This window comes from Varanus komodoensis, unplaced genomic scaffold, assembly GCF_004798865.1.
Source record: "Varanus komodoensis strain SLA01 unplaced genomic scaffold, ASM479886v1 scaffold43, whole genome shotgun sequence".
NCBI lineage: Eukaryota > Metazoa > Chordata > Lepidosauria > Squamata > Varanidae > Varanus > Varanus komodoensis.
The window spans coordinates 6,005,929-6,019,339 of NW_025335985.1; the positions used below are offsets into that span (position 1 = coordinate 6,005,929).

At 57.5% G+C, this 13,411-nt stretch overlaps 1 protein-coding gene across 7 annotated transcripts in view; it reads left to right on the plus strand.

Moving 5' to 3' along the window:
- The window catches only part of UBE2R2 (ubiquitin conjugating enzyme E2 R2), a 61,311-nt gene extending 48,175 nt beyond the window's left edge, over window positions 1-13,136 (plus strand). For 6 of the 7 annotated variants that reach the window (XM_044443846.1, XM_044443844.1, XM_044443843.1 and 3 more), the window contains exons 2-5: window positions 2,905-2,991; window positions 9,506-9,603; window positions 11,066-11,200; window positions 12,524-13,136. In XM_044443846.1, the coding sequence (XP_044299781.1) occupies window positions 2,923-2,991; window positions 9,506-9,603; window positions 11,066-11,200; window positions 12,524-12,746 (525 nt within the window). In that variant the 5' untranslated portion in view covers window positions 2,905-2,922 and the 3' untranslated portion in view covers window positions 12,747-13,136. Of the gene's footprint in view, window positions 1-1,264; window positions 1,385-2,904; window positions 2,992-9,505; window positions 9,604-11,065; window positions 11,201-12,523 lie in introns of those variants that run through there. The other variant, XM_044443840.1, reaches the window with a different exon arrangement.
- The last annotated feature ends 275 nt before the right edge of the window (window positions 13,137-13,411 follow it).

The following is a 13,411-nucleotide window of genomic DNA, read 5'->3' on the forward strand; positions in this document are numbered from 1 at the left end:
GGTTCTCATGCTCTGCCCAGGCATCTTCACTTGGCCTCCATGAACCTTCCGAGCCCTTGCCACCTCCTCTGAACCTGAATGAGCCGCCTGGGAAGAATGTCGCTCAAGTTAGCCAGGGGCCCTCCCTGCACCCCTCTTGCTTCCCCACTGTCCCAGCCTAAGGTTGTTCCCTATTCTTGAGCCGTCGTTTTAGAAAGTCCCAACATGTCACACTGGTACCGAGGCACATGGATGGTGGGACCGAAATACGCAGTTGCTACTGAAATGCTCAAATAGTAATTTTTTGTGCTAAACTGCTGGAGGGTTTTTCTGCTGGAAGCTGTGAAGATCTGCGGAGCGATTCACCAGAGCCCTGGTGGCCTGATAGAGAAGACAGCCTGGTCTGCTTTGCAAGTGCTTGCAGGATTGGCATATCTGTAAGTGCTTGGAGGATGAAGGCCATTGGGATCTGGCGAACCTGCAGGAGACTGTACAAAATGCTTCCCGGCCCTGCTCAGCTTTGCCACAGCGATGCAATCAGTTGTGGAGGCTGCTTTGTGTTCCCGATCTAGATTGTGTTTCCAGCACTAGCCCGTCTTTACTCATGTCTTGACTTCCGCCCTTTCCTGCCTTTGCCTTCACCTCTGATACATGCCGTGCCAGATGTCTTGCCCTTTCCTTTGCTTCTGGTGCTGGCATACCTAGTCAGTTCCTAACCTTGCTTGTACCCGAGTCTGCCTTTCCTCTGGCTCTGCTTGGTCTTGCTCAATCTCACAAGCATTCCAGAGAAGGATGCCTGCTGCTTAGGTCTCAGAGCTGACAGAAGCCCTTCTGTGTCCCCAGAAGATTCATGTGCCTTCTCTTAGGCACAGCCGCCTCAGGAAGCCTCTTCTTCCAACGCCAAGCGCCTGGCAGCCCAGGCCATGCGGCGGCCCCAACTACGAAAAGGCCCTCCCTGCAGCGGGTTCCTCCAGGAGAGTCTGCTTAACCCAGTTTCTGTCTGGTTTGAGAGCTGGCGAATACATGACACCACTCAGAGAGCAGAACCCTTATCTGCAAGTGTTTGGAAAACTGCTGCGTGGGGAGCGCTGTAATTCAGCCGTGGCAGCTGCTGAATAAGGAGTTTGTGTTGACTTCTGAAAATACCATGTGCTATTAATGGATTTTTTTTCCGGGCCTGCCTAAACTGGAGGTGGCACAGAGCTAGAGAGATGAGTCGGCCTCGCAGAACTTGCATGCCAGCGTCAGATCAATTTGTGACATCCGGTGCTTCCTTCGTTGTGAATGCATTGCTTGGAGGATGTGTTCCCCTCTCTCTGACTGTCCTTTGCCAGAGGAGCTTGCTAATCTTAGGCACGGAGCCCAAGAGGTGCAGCCGTGGAGTAAACGTAGGCACCTTTCCCAGGTGGGTCTCCTCCAGAGGGGCTGGACTGCTGCACGCAGCGTGCCCAGCTGGTGTTGCCGTCCAGGTGGGAAAAGGCTGGTGCAGGGAGTGGCTGTCAGCCTTGCTTGAAAAGCATGACTGATCCTTGCTAACGTAGGATCAGACTTGGAACCTAACCTAGCAGGAATTACCCTTTTGGAATTGCTCTTTTGGATTTAGGAAGGACTCTTCAGTGCCTGCACGGCAGGGGCTGACACTGCTTGGCTTCCGCATGGGAGCCAGCGGCCGACACGTAGACTGTGTACCTGCAACCTCAGTTGCTATGCAGGTGGGCAGGCAGGAGGTCTCTAACCCGGAAGGTTGGTCAAAGAAGAGTTGTATCTAGGGAAGCTTGCAGCGTCCTTCAGGATGGGTGTGAACTAAGCAGGTATCCACATGCTGGGCTCTCAGACTACCAGCAGCTCAACTTGTGGCATTGCCAAAACTGTCCCCCTCAGACCCATACAGCCTTCAAATACTTCAGCTCTTTTAAAGATATGACATAGTCTCACTGTGTGCCCAGATTTCCACACAGCTTACAAATTCCTTGTCTTTATCCAGAAAAAGATGGCTTCTTTCACTTAAACCCCACCTTTTCTTCCAAGAAGTAGACGATGGTATACATGGTTCTCTCTCCAATCCCTATTTTATCCTGTGAGATAGGCCAGTGAAGAGAGGGGCTGTATTTGGGTCTCAGCAGCTGGTATCTGGTGACTTCTAGGAAATAACAGATGTTAAACAGTTGGGGGGCTGGGTTGCCTCCTTTCACTTCTGTTTCCTTCGCAAGGTTTTAGGACATGCGCTGAGTGCTCTACCAGCTCCGTTTTATCCTTGAGCACTTTGTCATGCCTGCATAGCCTGAACTGCCTGGTCCTGCCTAGTCTTGGGAGCTAAGCAGAGTCAGGGCCTGGTTGAAATCTGGGTGGGAGACTTGAATGTTGTGCACCACCCAGAGAGCTTAGGCTGTGGGCAGTTTTTCAGCATCATCTTCATCATCAGTTTTCTCCTCCTCCTCCGTTTGCAGAGACTCCCGAGTCTTCTCCTGAGTCCTATAACTTCTTCCTTTCTGAATCTTTCAGAGTCCAGCTCATTAACCCTTTTGTTGGCCTGCCCCAGTGCTTTTTTGCTTCTCAAACTTCCCCAGGTTGTCACTTTTCGTAACGCTCCATCTCCTGCCCTTCTCAGCATAGATCGCCGGAGCCATTTTGCTTGCTCTGTGGGCCAGCCTCGGGGGTGCTCAGTGGGGAGGGAAGCGAACAGCCCCCAGCACGGAAGGGCGAGCTCTTCTCGCTGCTTTGCCTATTTGCTGGCTTAAAGTGCCAGGCTCCACAGTCGATAAGGAGTCCCTGCCCCTGGGCTTACTATCCGGAAGCCAGACCTCCAGAAGAGGAGAAGTGGGCAGAGAGAAGCGCCAAAGCCAGCGTAGGCACTGACACCTCAGGTCCAGGTTGTGCTAGATGACTGTGTAAATTGTGGCTTTTCTCTCTCTCTCTCTCTTTCAGGCTCACATTAAATTCCCTATGGACTATCCATATTCACCACCAACCTTCAGATTCCTGACCAAAATGTGGCACCCCAACATTTATGAGGTAGGTGCGTGTGTGGGCACGGAGCGGCTCGTCTTGCCGAAGCAGAGGTCGCTGCATTGCACAACTCGGCCAAGTTACTGGGACAACGCAACCTTGTTATCTGCTCTTTTCGCCTGCTTCCCCCTCCCCTGGCTCTTTAAAAGAAGGTATTCACCATTATGAAGGCAACAATGCAGTTTCAGGCTGTGGGTGAAGCTGCACTTCTAGCAACCGTGCTATTCAAGCAAGACAAAAGCGTGTCAGTCCAGCATAGTCTCTCCTTGCATGCTTCTCTCTGATGACAGACTTAAAGTCCTGGCTCCTCTCTGCACCTTGAACCTGGCCTGTCAAAGCAGGACTGGACTGTCTTCGCCTTCAGCCAGACTGTTAAGGGTCTGTTATCGGACCATCCATGTGGAAGAGGATGGATTGAAAGCAGAGGCATACCAAAAGCTGGTGGAGAGCGTGTTCGGCCTGCCTGCTGTCGACGCTGATGATTTCTTTAACCCAGTCGAGAGCGCATTGGCCCAGCCAGCAGCACCGCTCAATCCCCCCACCCCACACTGTGGTCCCCCATCTAGGGAGCGTGGCGCAGCACCTCAGCACCTGGGCATGAGCAGGGCTCAGGTCAGGCAGCTGTCCAGCCGCTCCCCCTGCGTGAAAGGCCGCTGGTCAAAAGCAAGCGATAGCTGGTGGAAAGAGTAGCTTCCGAGAAGTCGGAAGTCTTCTGCAGCGGCAGTCCTGGAGTGGAGATGAAGCAAGGCTGCCCAGTGGCTCAGGGGACACACTCACCGGGTTGGGACACACTGAAGCCTGTTGTGGGTTCGGCCATGATGGGCTGTGACCCCACGGCCCCCAGGCTGCATACGCCACCCCCACATTGCGGGTTGTCATATCCTGCAAATCTGGCAAACGATAAACAACCCTCCCATAATTTATGAATAGGCCGTGGGGCTGTGGGGGGGGGGTTGTTTAACCCTCACATAACTCACGCCCTCTGGGTTTGCAAGATGTGCCACTCCTCCAGTGCAGACTGCATATTCGGAGTGGGGGGCATAAGCACCCCCCGCGTGCCACAGCCTCACGGTGGGGCAACCCCAGTGGACTGCCATGCGGGGCAGACGCCCTCCTCAGTCTCTTGGTAGCTTCTTTCCAGAAAGGGAGATACTGGGTTCCCTCTTTGCTGGGCTGACTTACGCTCTGCGAAGCTCACCCACCGCCTCATCCCTTCTGCAGAGCTGTCATTCCCAAAGGCCGTGCCGAGATGTCCGTGTGGTCGGGAAACTTATTTTTATCTCGCCCTTCTTCACAGAGAGCCCAGGGTGGCCATAACAACCTATATAAAACACGACCGAACACGTCAGCAAGGCTAAAGGCTAACTCGAAAATCGCAGATCTGTAATAAAAGTGGATGTATGTCTGATTACTCACAGGATGAGCCAGCCCTGCCAGATCAGACCGACCATCTCTCTAGGTCAGCAGGGGCCTGCCAGCTGCCCACAAGCAGGACAGGAGGGCAACAGCCCCCGCCTGCATACTGTCATCGGGGCTCACAGCCACGGATCGCCGTCACCTCCACAAATTTGTCTGGTCCTCTTCTAAAGCCATCCAAAGCCACTGGTGGCAAATGCCACTTCCTGTGGAAGGGAATTCTGTAGTTGTAACTGCCCTGTGTGAAGGAAGGCTTCATTTTATCTGTCCTGAATCTCCCACCAATGAGCTGCATGGGATGAGTGTTTTAGGCACCATAAATACAAGCACGGAAGAAAAATGTCTCCCTGTGCACCTTCTCCACACCAGGTACAACTTTGTGCACCTGAATCCTGTCTTCCCTTGCATGCCTTTTTTCTAAGCCAAGCAATCTAAGCTCATGTTAGAACCTTTCTTGATGCAGGAGGGTCTCCAGTACCTGGAGAGTTTGAGTCACCCTCCTCTGCACGTCATCCTGTAGGAGACAGAACTGTGCACAATATTCTAAGTGTATCAGAGGTTTGTAGAAGGGCAGGGTGGTGTTGGCCGTTTTGTTTCCGGCCCCACGGGTCACTCACATTTTTCACACTGAGGGCTCTCCATAGCCCCACAGATCTTTCTGGTCAGTCAACACAAGCTTAGATCCCACCAGCCTAAATACGAATTTGGGAGTTGTTGCCACAGCGTGCGTTACTTTGCCTTTGCTTATATTGATCAGCATTTGCCCTTCTGACACCCGTTCTCTCTGTTTGGAGAGATCCCTTTGGTGCTGCTCCTGATCCGTTTGGCTTTTAATCATCCTCGTTAATTCGGTGTCATCAGGAAACCTGACCACTGGACTGCTAGCTCCTAATTTCAGCCCTGGTCCCAGTACAGAATCCTGTGGAACCCCACCGTTTACATCCCTGCACCAGGAGAAATTCCCATTTATTCCTACTCCCGACTCTCTAGTCTTTAACCACCTCTGATCCGTAAGAGGACCTTGTCCTGCACTGGTTGCTCAGGCGTCACTTGGACTTTCAGAGGTTTCCCTCCCTCGGATCACCCTTGTCCACATGCTTATTTGTGCTGCCAGAGAACTTCGAAAGGGTAGTGAAACAGGCCCGCCTTCGCAAACATTGAGCGGATGCTTCTTCCGCAGAGCTTGCCCTTCTCCGTGCTCACTAATTTTATCTTTATTGCCTCCAATCAGTTTGTCATCCAGAACAGATGTTAAGGCAACTGGCATGGTTTCCTGGACCTCTCCTGGAACGATCTCTAACAGTCGGCACTCATGAGCCAGCCTCCACTGGTCAGATACAGAGGCTGATCTGAGGAACGTGCATTATTAAATGCATTTTATTAAAAGTTTAGCAATTTCATATTTGAGCTCTTGAAGAACTGTAGGGTGGACACCACCTGGGCCCTGCGATCTGCTCACTTTCGGTTTGTGCATGAGGCCAAGAACTGTTGTCACTGCCAGTTGCCTCAGTCCCTCAGACTCCCTTGAAAGCGGCAGTTCAGATACCTTCTTTTTTTCTTATTTTTATTTATTTAAAATATTTCTTCCCCATCCTACATGAAAATTGTCCCAGGACGGCTTGCTTCTTCTGAAGTAAAGACTGACAAAACCACTCGCCTCAGTTTCTCGACTCTTCATCCTCTTTTAGTTCTCCTTGAACGTCATTATCGAATGCTCCAACTGTGGTTTGAGCTTCCCACTTCGGATGTGCTGACAGAAATCTCTCCGATTGGCATAGTGCCCCTTAAATGGGGGAGGGGGGGTCCTGTCCCCTCATATCTCTTCTCCCGAGCTCGAGCTCCTTTTGTTCCCCTGGTTTAAAGAAGACTGTTTTCTGAAATGGCTCCTGTGACCTGCCCATTAACCAAATTGCTGATCTTTGGACTCCGTGCTCTCTCGCTCAACCTGCGGGATGCATCCAGTTATTGCACCGTTGCATAACTGTTAAGCATGTTGAGCGATTTAAGCTCTTTGGACTCCCCTTTCAACTTCCTTTTCCTTTTAAAGAAGTTTCCTCACGTTGAGCAGAACTTAATGTCTAGTACTAAGTCTGTAGGATCTTGGGATTAAATGCCGGGTCGCTGTCCCTCTGACTCATTCTGCAACCAACTCTTCCAGGGCTCAGTTGGCCATGGAGCAGTGAGAAATGTAGCATCTTTCTTGTGACTGGAGAACGCTCATGCGATCAGTGTGGGCATAATTGGAAGTACAGTGTTGCAACACTTGCTCTTCTGGAGACCCCCAGCTTTCCATCTCAAGGTCCCCTTGAGCATTCTGGTCTGGGGGACAGCAGCATGTTCCTGGTACTAACTGAGGTTTCAAGCCTGGTGTTGTCACCCACGGCGCTTCTGTGGAAGAGTCGCCCTTTTCGAATCTGCCCTGCCTCTGACGTAGAGAGGGCACCTTTTCCCGTACGCCCTTCTTTGCCCCTCCTGCACAACTTCTGTTCAGAGACGGCCGCGTCCCATTGGTTCTTGCCATCCCACCAGATTCCCCCCCCCCCATTTATATCCTGCCTTTTCCCTACAAAGGGCTCAAGGCAGCTTACATTGTTCTCCTCCTCCATCTTATCCCCACAACAACAACCCTGTGAGGTAGGTTGGACTGAGAGCCTGTGACTGGCCCAAAGTCACCCTGTTGGCTCCATGGCTGAGCCGGGACTCGAACCCAGATCGTCTGGGTCCCAGTCCCATGCTCTTAACCACTATGCCACACAGATTCCTGTAACTCCCCCCGTCCATGGGTTGTCAGCCGCACTCACATCTTGGCTGGCAGGCCTCTTGCGGTGTCCCTCCCGGCGTGTGCTTCCTCTGCTTTGGCAGTTCGGCCTCTTGGACTGGCTAGTATGGTCCACCGTGTGCGCATGCCCCTGCTAGGAGACCCTGGGGGCCGGTTGGATCCAGGGACGTGCCCCCCTCTATAGCTGCATGTTTGCCATTCGTGCGAGGAGGAGGGGACCGCTCGGCAGCTGGGCGTCTCAGCCCTGTGGCTGAGCTCAGCGGGTGCCCGCCTTGCTCGCACGTGGACCCCTGGGTGCCGGTGTGGGATGCCCCCTGCCAGCGCTCCTGGGGCGTGGAGCGCTGGCTCCCTCGCAGGCCGCCCCGTCAGTGGCTCTGCGTGGCTCGGCTCAGCGGCTGTGGCGGCCACCCGGTTAGGGGGCCTCTTGGAGGGGCAGGGTGGCGGCTGCAGCTGGCCGGCAGGGCTGCGCCAGCTCCCGGTGAGCGGACATTGAGGTCAGCTGAGCCCCCTGGGAGTGCAGAGTTTCTGTACAGGGCAGGGGACAGTAGTCGGTACATCTCTGGATGGGGGCTGTGGACAAAAGGCAGGTGGTTTGGAGGTGGTGCCGTTCCAGATCCGCTGGGATTGCAAGGGGCTGAGGCCAGGGGCTGCTTGAGGAGGAGGCGCGGTTTTTGAGCACTGGAGCTGTTGTGTGCTTGCCAAAACTCAGGGTGGGTTGGACTCCCGCACTTGGGATGAGTTTACTTCGGAGCTTTAGTTGGTGAGCTGTTCTATAAGACATAAAAACCTGGGCCTGCACTGCGCCCGCCGGCAGCCGGTCTGCCCTCCTTGGCTTGCCGTGGTCCCTCCTGCTCGCTCGGCCTGCCCAGTGGCGCTCGGCCATTCCCACCTGTGCAGCACCTCTCCTCCCACTGAACACTTCCGTGCCGGGCGTGGATGCCCCTGAGGCCTGCAGAAGCACCGCCGGCCCCGATCGCAGGCTCCCCGCTAACCAGAGCACCTTTGCGGGGGATACGGTCTGAGGCTGGGGCAGAGGACTTCTGCCCGCTGCGCTCGGTCCCCCCCTCAGCAGGATGGGTGGCAAGGCCTTTCCTGCCGGGACAGTGGGAGCAGCGCAGTCCTCGGACGGGACAGCGCAGTGTGTTCAACTCTGGCCCAAGCTGAGTGGAGCCAGGGCCCTTCTCTGCACAAAGGGAAGTGCAGTGGCACCATGGACCCAGCCCGCAAAACAATAGGCTGCATAAATGGGTCATTAATTGGCGCCCAGGGGCAGAGGCATGCGAGACGGCAGGATCTCTCTGGAAGGGGACATGGTCGCCCAGATGCTGCCAGTGGGGGCACGGCTGAAGCGGCAGCCCTGGGACCGGGACCAGGCCTCCCCAGACAAGCTGAAGTGCCAGGATGGCTGAGAATTTGGGTCTTAGGCATTTAGGGGTCTCCACACGAAGTCTGGCCTTGTGAATTGGACCGGGGCTCTGCGTGACCGCTGCTGCAAGCAAGCCAGAGCGCTTGTTGGCGCTGCCCTGGTCACAATATGAAAAATTCAGCGGAAAAGAGAAAAGGTGGGCAGAAGTGGCCGAACTGTTGAGGAAGGAAGCCTCCGGCTCGGGTAAATCCCATGCGGAATGGTCAGGAATGCTGGTGGCGCTTGGCCAAGGCGGCTGGAGGGCACTGGGCTGGGGGAGAGCCGCTTCCGGCGCATGAGGGGTGCTCCTAGGTTAGAAGGCAGGATGAGGTGACTTGGGCGTGCGAGCCCGCGGTCCAGGGAACAAGCCGCGGTCCGATGCAGCGCTTGTGTGCCTTGCAAGCCGCCAAACTTCTGCTCCGGCCCTCGAGGCCCAAGCTGCGGAGCGTGTGTCGGCCGCCAGGTGCCAGTCCTCCGCTTGCGCGCGCGCTCACGCTTCCCTCCGCCCTGGCGTGGCAGCGCAGTCCTGCCTCAAGCCCATGGGCCTGGCGCTGGGGCCTTGCTGGCTGAAGCGGACTTGCTCTCCTGCGGCGCTTTGGCGCCCCCTCCTGGGACTCTGGGGGTCCTGAGTGCCGAGCAAACAAGCCCGTTCTGTGGGTGAAAGCAGTGCGGCCACGCGCATGTGGGGGACTCCGGGCGGCTAGGGCAAGGTGTGGGGCGACCAGGCCCGGTGGCCGATGCTTCCACCTGTGGGGAAAGCAGTTGAGTGGGAGAATAGTTGCCTATGAGGGGAATGAGAGGCCGGCAGAGGGGGCCAGGCCGGCGTGCACACAGGGCGCTCCGTCCCCAGAGGCTGGTTCCAGGCCCGAAGGGGCGCCGACTGCCCAGCCTGACCTCGCGTGTCCCTTTTCTTTTGGCAGAATGGAGATGTATGTATTTCAATCCTTCACCCGCCTGTAGACGACCCTCAAAGTGGAGAGCTCCCGTCTGAAAGGTGGAACCCCACCCAGAATGTCAGGTGAGGCCCTGCAGCGGGAAGGGGCTGCTCCGAGGGTCCCTCCGTGCCGCTTCCCCTTGCCTGTGGGGGAGAGAAGACAAGGATCTGTCTGAGGTGCTTCGGTGCTTTTTTCAACCCCCCAGTTCGGCTCGGAGCTTAATTCAGGCTGAGCGCTCAAGGCCTTTGTGCCGCTGACTGTCAAACGTGGGGTCGCCCTCACAGAGCGGGTCCAGGGCTGAACCTGTTCCTGGGTGTCCCACGTATTCAGGCGTGCGGTTCAGGCCTTCCTGTGGCCTGGCTTCTTAAGGTGCAGCCTGCCAAAAATGGCGAAGGGCCCATTTCAAAAGCTTGCCTGGGGGAGAGGAACCACGTGAAGGCAGAGCGGCTTCCGGGACTGGAGTGCCGTCTCTGCGGTGACCGGAGGGTGGGGAGGGGCCCTTCCTCTGTCTTTTGCTTGTGGGGCAAAACGGGCAGCCCCCTGGCACACAGCGGGGGGCCTTGAGCCCCACAGGGCCAGCCGGGCCCTCTTGCCACGCCGCCGCTGTTCAGCCTGGCCTTTCCTGCGAGGGAGGCGGGTGGGGCTCGTGCCGGAGCGGCTTCCCTGTGGGGAAGGGTGGTGGCAGGAGCACGCCCCACACCGTCCCGCTGGGCCCCGCCAGCAGGGGAGTGCTGTACGGGGGCCCTTTGCATTTGCAGTGTCGGGACAAACACCGTTCTGCGCCCGGGGCGGACTCTGCCGCGAGGCAAGCCAGCAGGCCGGCCTCGGCAACCTGACACAGGCGGCTGGCTGGCTGGCCGACTGGCTTGCTGTGTGGCTCACCCCTCGCCCTGCCCTGTGCAAACCCGGGGCCAAGGTAGGTCCTGGCGCGGCCCCGGAAGCGCTGCCACAGCCTCCCTGGGAGGCACCACACCAGGCCGCTCCGGCGGTGCCTCAGCAAGAGCAATTCTCCCAAGGCTGATGGCTGTGGCAGGCCAGCCACGTCGTCTTGTGCGAGCGAGCGAGCGCACGCCTCCCTTCCGCACTGGGGCATGGGCGGCGCAGTCTTCCAGACCAGGGCGAGAAGCCGGCTTCCCGCCCCGGCTGGGCAGGAGATGCAGCAGCTGCAGAGGGGGCGCACACTCTCACCAGCCCGGCCCAGACCTTTGCGTTGCTCTCTAGGGGGACTGGCCTCACCCGCCCTGCATCTGTGGAGCGGCAGCGGAGGAATGCGGGTGGCAAGCGTTCCTGCGCAGCTCCGTCCGTGGCCCTGCCTAGCGATTCGATTCGAAAGGGCGACTGCTTGGCTCGCTCACACTGCGCTGTGGTGCGTTGCGCTCCCCGCCGAGGCATCCGGCCGGCACTGTGGAGCATAGCGCTGGATGAGACACATCTCTGGCCTGATCCGGCAGGGCCGTCTTCCCAAAATCCAGCCATGGAAAAGTTCGAGTGGCTTTGCACGCCGTGTGGTCCTGATTCTCCCCTCCCTCCTCTCGCTTCCCCCAGGACCATTCTGCTGAGCGTCATCTCCCTGCTTAATGAGCCCAACACCTTCTCTCCGGCCAACGTGGATGCTTCGGTCATGTTCAGGAAATGGAGGGACAGCAAAGGAAAAGACAAAGAATATGCTGAGATCATTCGGTAAGCCACGGGGCCTGCTCTTCCTCTTGGGGAGCTACTGGGGCCATCTCTTGGGTGGAGCCAACTCTGAGCGAGCCACGGGGCCCAGCCGAAAGCCCTGCAGCCGAGTCAGCACAGCAGGGCCCCCTTTCCTGGGGCAGCGCCTGCCCGGGTCAGCATCGGCCGCTCGTGGCCGCCAGAGGTTCGCTGGGGCCTCGTTCTGCTTCCCGAGCAACGCTGCCGCAGCCAGAGAGCCGCACCTGGAAGGCACTGCCTGAGCTCCACCGAGGTGTCCTGAGGAGGAAGGCCTGTTTCCGCATGGCTTTGAAGGCACAGTGGGGGCCCTGGCAGCAGACTTGGGCGGCGGTCTGCCTCCTCCTCCTCCTCCTCCTCCTCCTCATGCAGGCGCAGCGTGCAGGGCAGGAGCGCAGCTCAGCCACAGAGCCCTCGGTTGCGTGGCGGAGGTGGCCCGCTCAGTCCCCAGCAGCTTCTCCAGCAGGGTGGGAGCAAAGCCGCTGGAGCCCCCGGAGAGCCACTCCCCACCGGCACGGGCCGATCACTGAGCCGGAGGGCGCTGGGGGTCGGGCTCCAGCGTCTCTGGAAGGCACCAACTTGGGGGCAACGTCCTTAAAACGCTGCTGCTCCTCGGGGCAGCTTGGGGTGTGGGCAGCAAGCTCTTCTCGCCTGTGTGCGCACACTCACACGCTTCCTCGGCTGTGGCCCGCCGTCCTCGCAGCTTGCCCCGTCCTGGCCGTTCTGCTGCAGCACCCGTGCCGATTTCGTCCTGTAACAAAATGCTCCTATGAGATCTGTCCCATTCTGGAATCGAGAGTCCGGGGCTGGCCAGGGTGGAATGCCGAACACCCGCTGTTCCTTCAGCCCCTGAAGGGTTTGTTCCGCATCCCCTTGTCTCCTGAACCTTGAAGTCAGTGCAGCAGCAGCTCCCACCAGAGCTCGGGCACCCGAGTGGCCACTTTCCACGCCTGCTGCCTCTGGCCCCTGGTGGCTGCCCCTCTTCTCCAGGTGGGGCAGGCCATGGAGGGCGGCGGCAATGCCCAGACAGCAGAAGGCAAGGGCCTCTGCGACGAACATCGGACCACAGCCGCCTCGCCCAGCACTCCCCTCTCACGAGCAAAGCTGCGGGGCACGTTCTGACCTGCAGCGGGGGGCAGGGGGGAGGCCAACCTGGGGCCGGTGGAGCCCCGTGCCCTGGCTGAAGGCCCGCGGGAAGCGCACGGGGGCTCATGGGGCTGCTGCTTGCGGGCGGAGGGTGGCGGCCTGGGCGGGTGGGCTTTGGGCGGGCTCCGCGGCTGAAGAGCAGGCGCGTCTGCCTCTGTTTTGCAGGAAACAAGTCCAGGCAACCAAGGCAGAAGCAGAAAAGGACGGGGTGAAGGTCCCCACCACGCTGGCAGAGTACTGCATCAAAACTAAAGTGCCTTCCAATGACAACAGCTCAGATTTGCTTTATGACGACTTGTACGACGACGACATTGATGATGAAGACGAGGAGGAAGAGGAGGACGCCGATTGTTACGATGACGATGATTCTGGCAACGAGGAGTCGTGACCTGCTCCCCCGGCCTCTGTCAAACTGCCCCGCCTGTTCTGCCAGAGGGGAGCAGCTGTGACCCACTGACAGTTCAGCAAAAAAAATTATATATATATACACGGGGGCGGGGAAAACACCAACCCAACCTGCGTCTCCTGCTTTCTCCCGTTGTATGGATCTCGACCCCCCACACGCCCCCTCCCGTCCTCCGGGCCTCCGAGCAAGACAGCCTGCTGCGGAATGTCTCCGTTCTTGCATTCTCTCCTGTCCCAGCACTGTGTTCTGATTTTTTTTTAAGAAAGATGGCTCTCCCCCACTTCACTCTGCTCCCCCTCTTCAGGAATGTTCGTAACACAACCAGACAGGTTTGCTCTGTTTAGATTCTTGAATTAAACAGTCTTTCATCAAGATGTTTAGTGTATTTCACGCCAGAGACTGTGGGGCGCTTCCCGCGAGCTGCATTTAACAGAGACAAGAACAAAAGCGACTCTGCCGGCGCTTCCCGCGGTTGTGCGGACGGCGATGGGGCGCCACCCTTGAGCCTTGTGGCGGTGGTCTGGTTTTTTCTTCTTTTCCTTTCGTTTTCTTTTCCAAGGCTTTGGGCAGAGAGCAAAAGTCCCGGTGTACTGAGCTTGAGGAGACCTGGTGCGGAAAGGTTCAGTATTCCATTTCAGTTCTTCTGA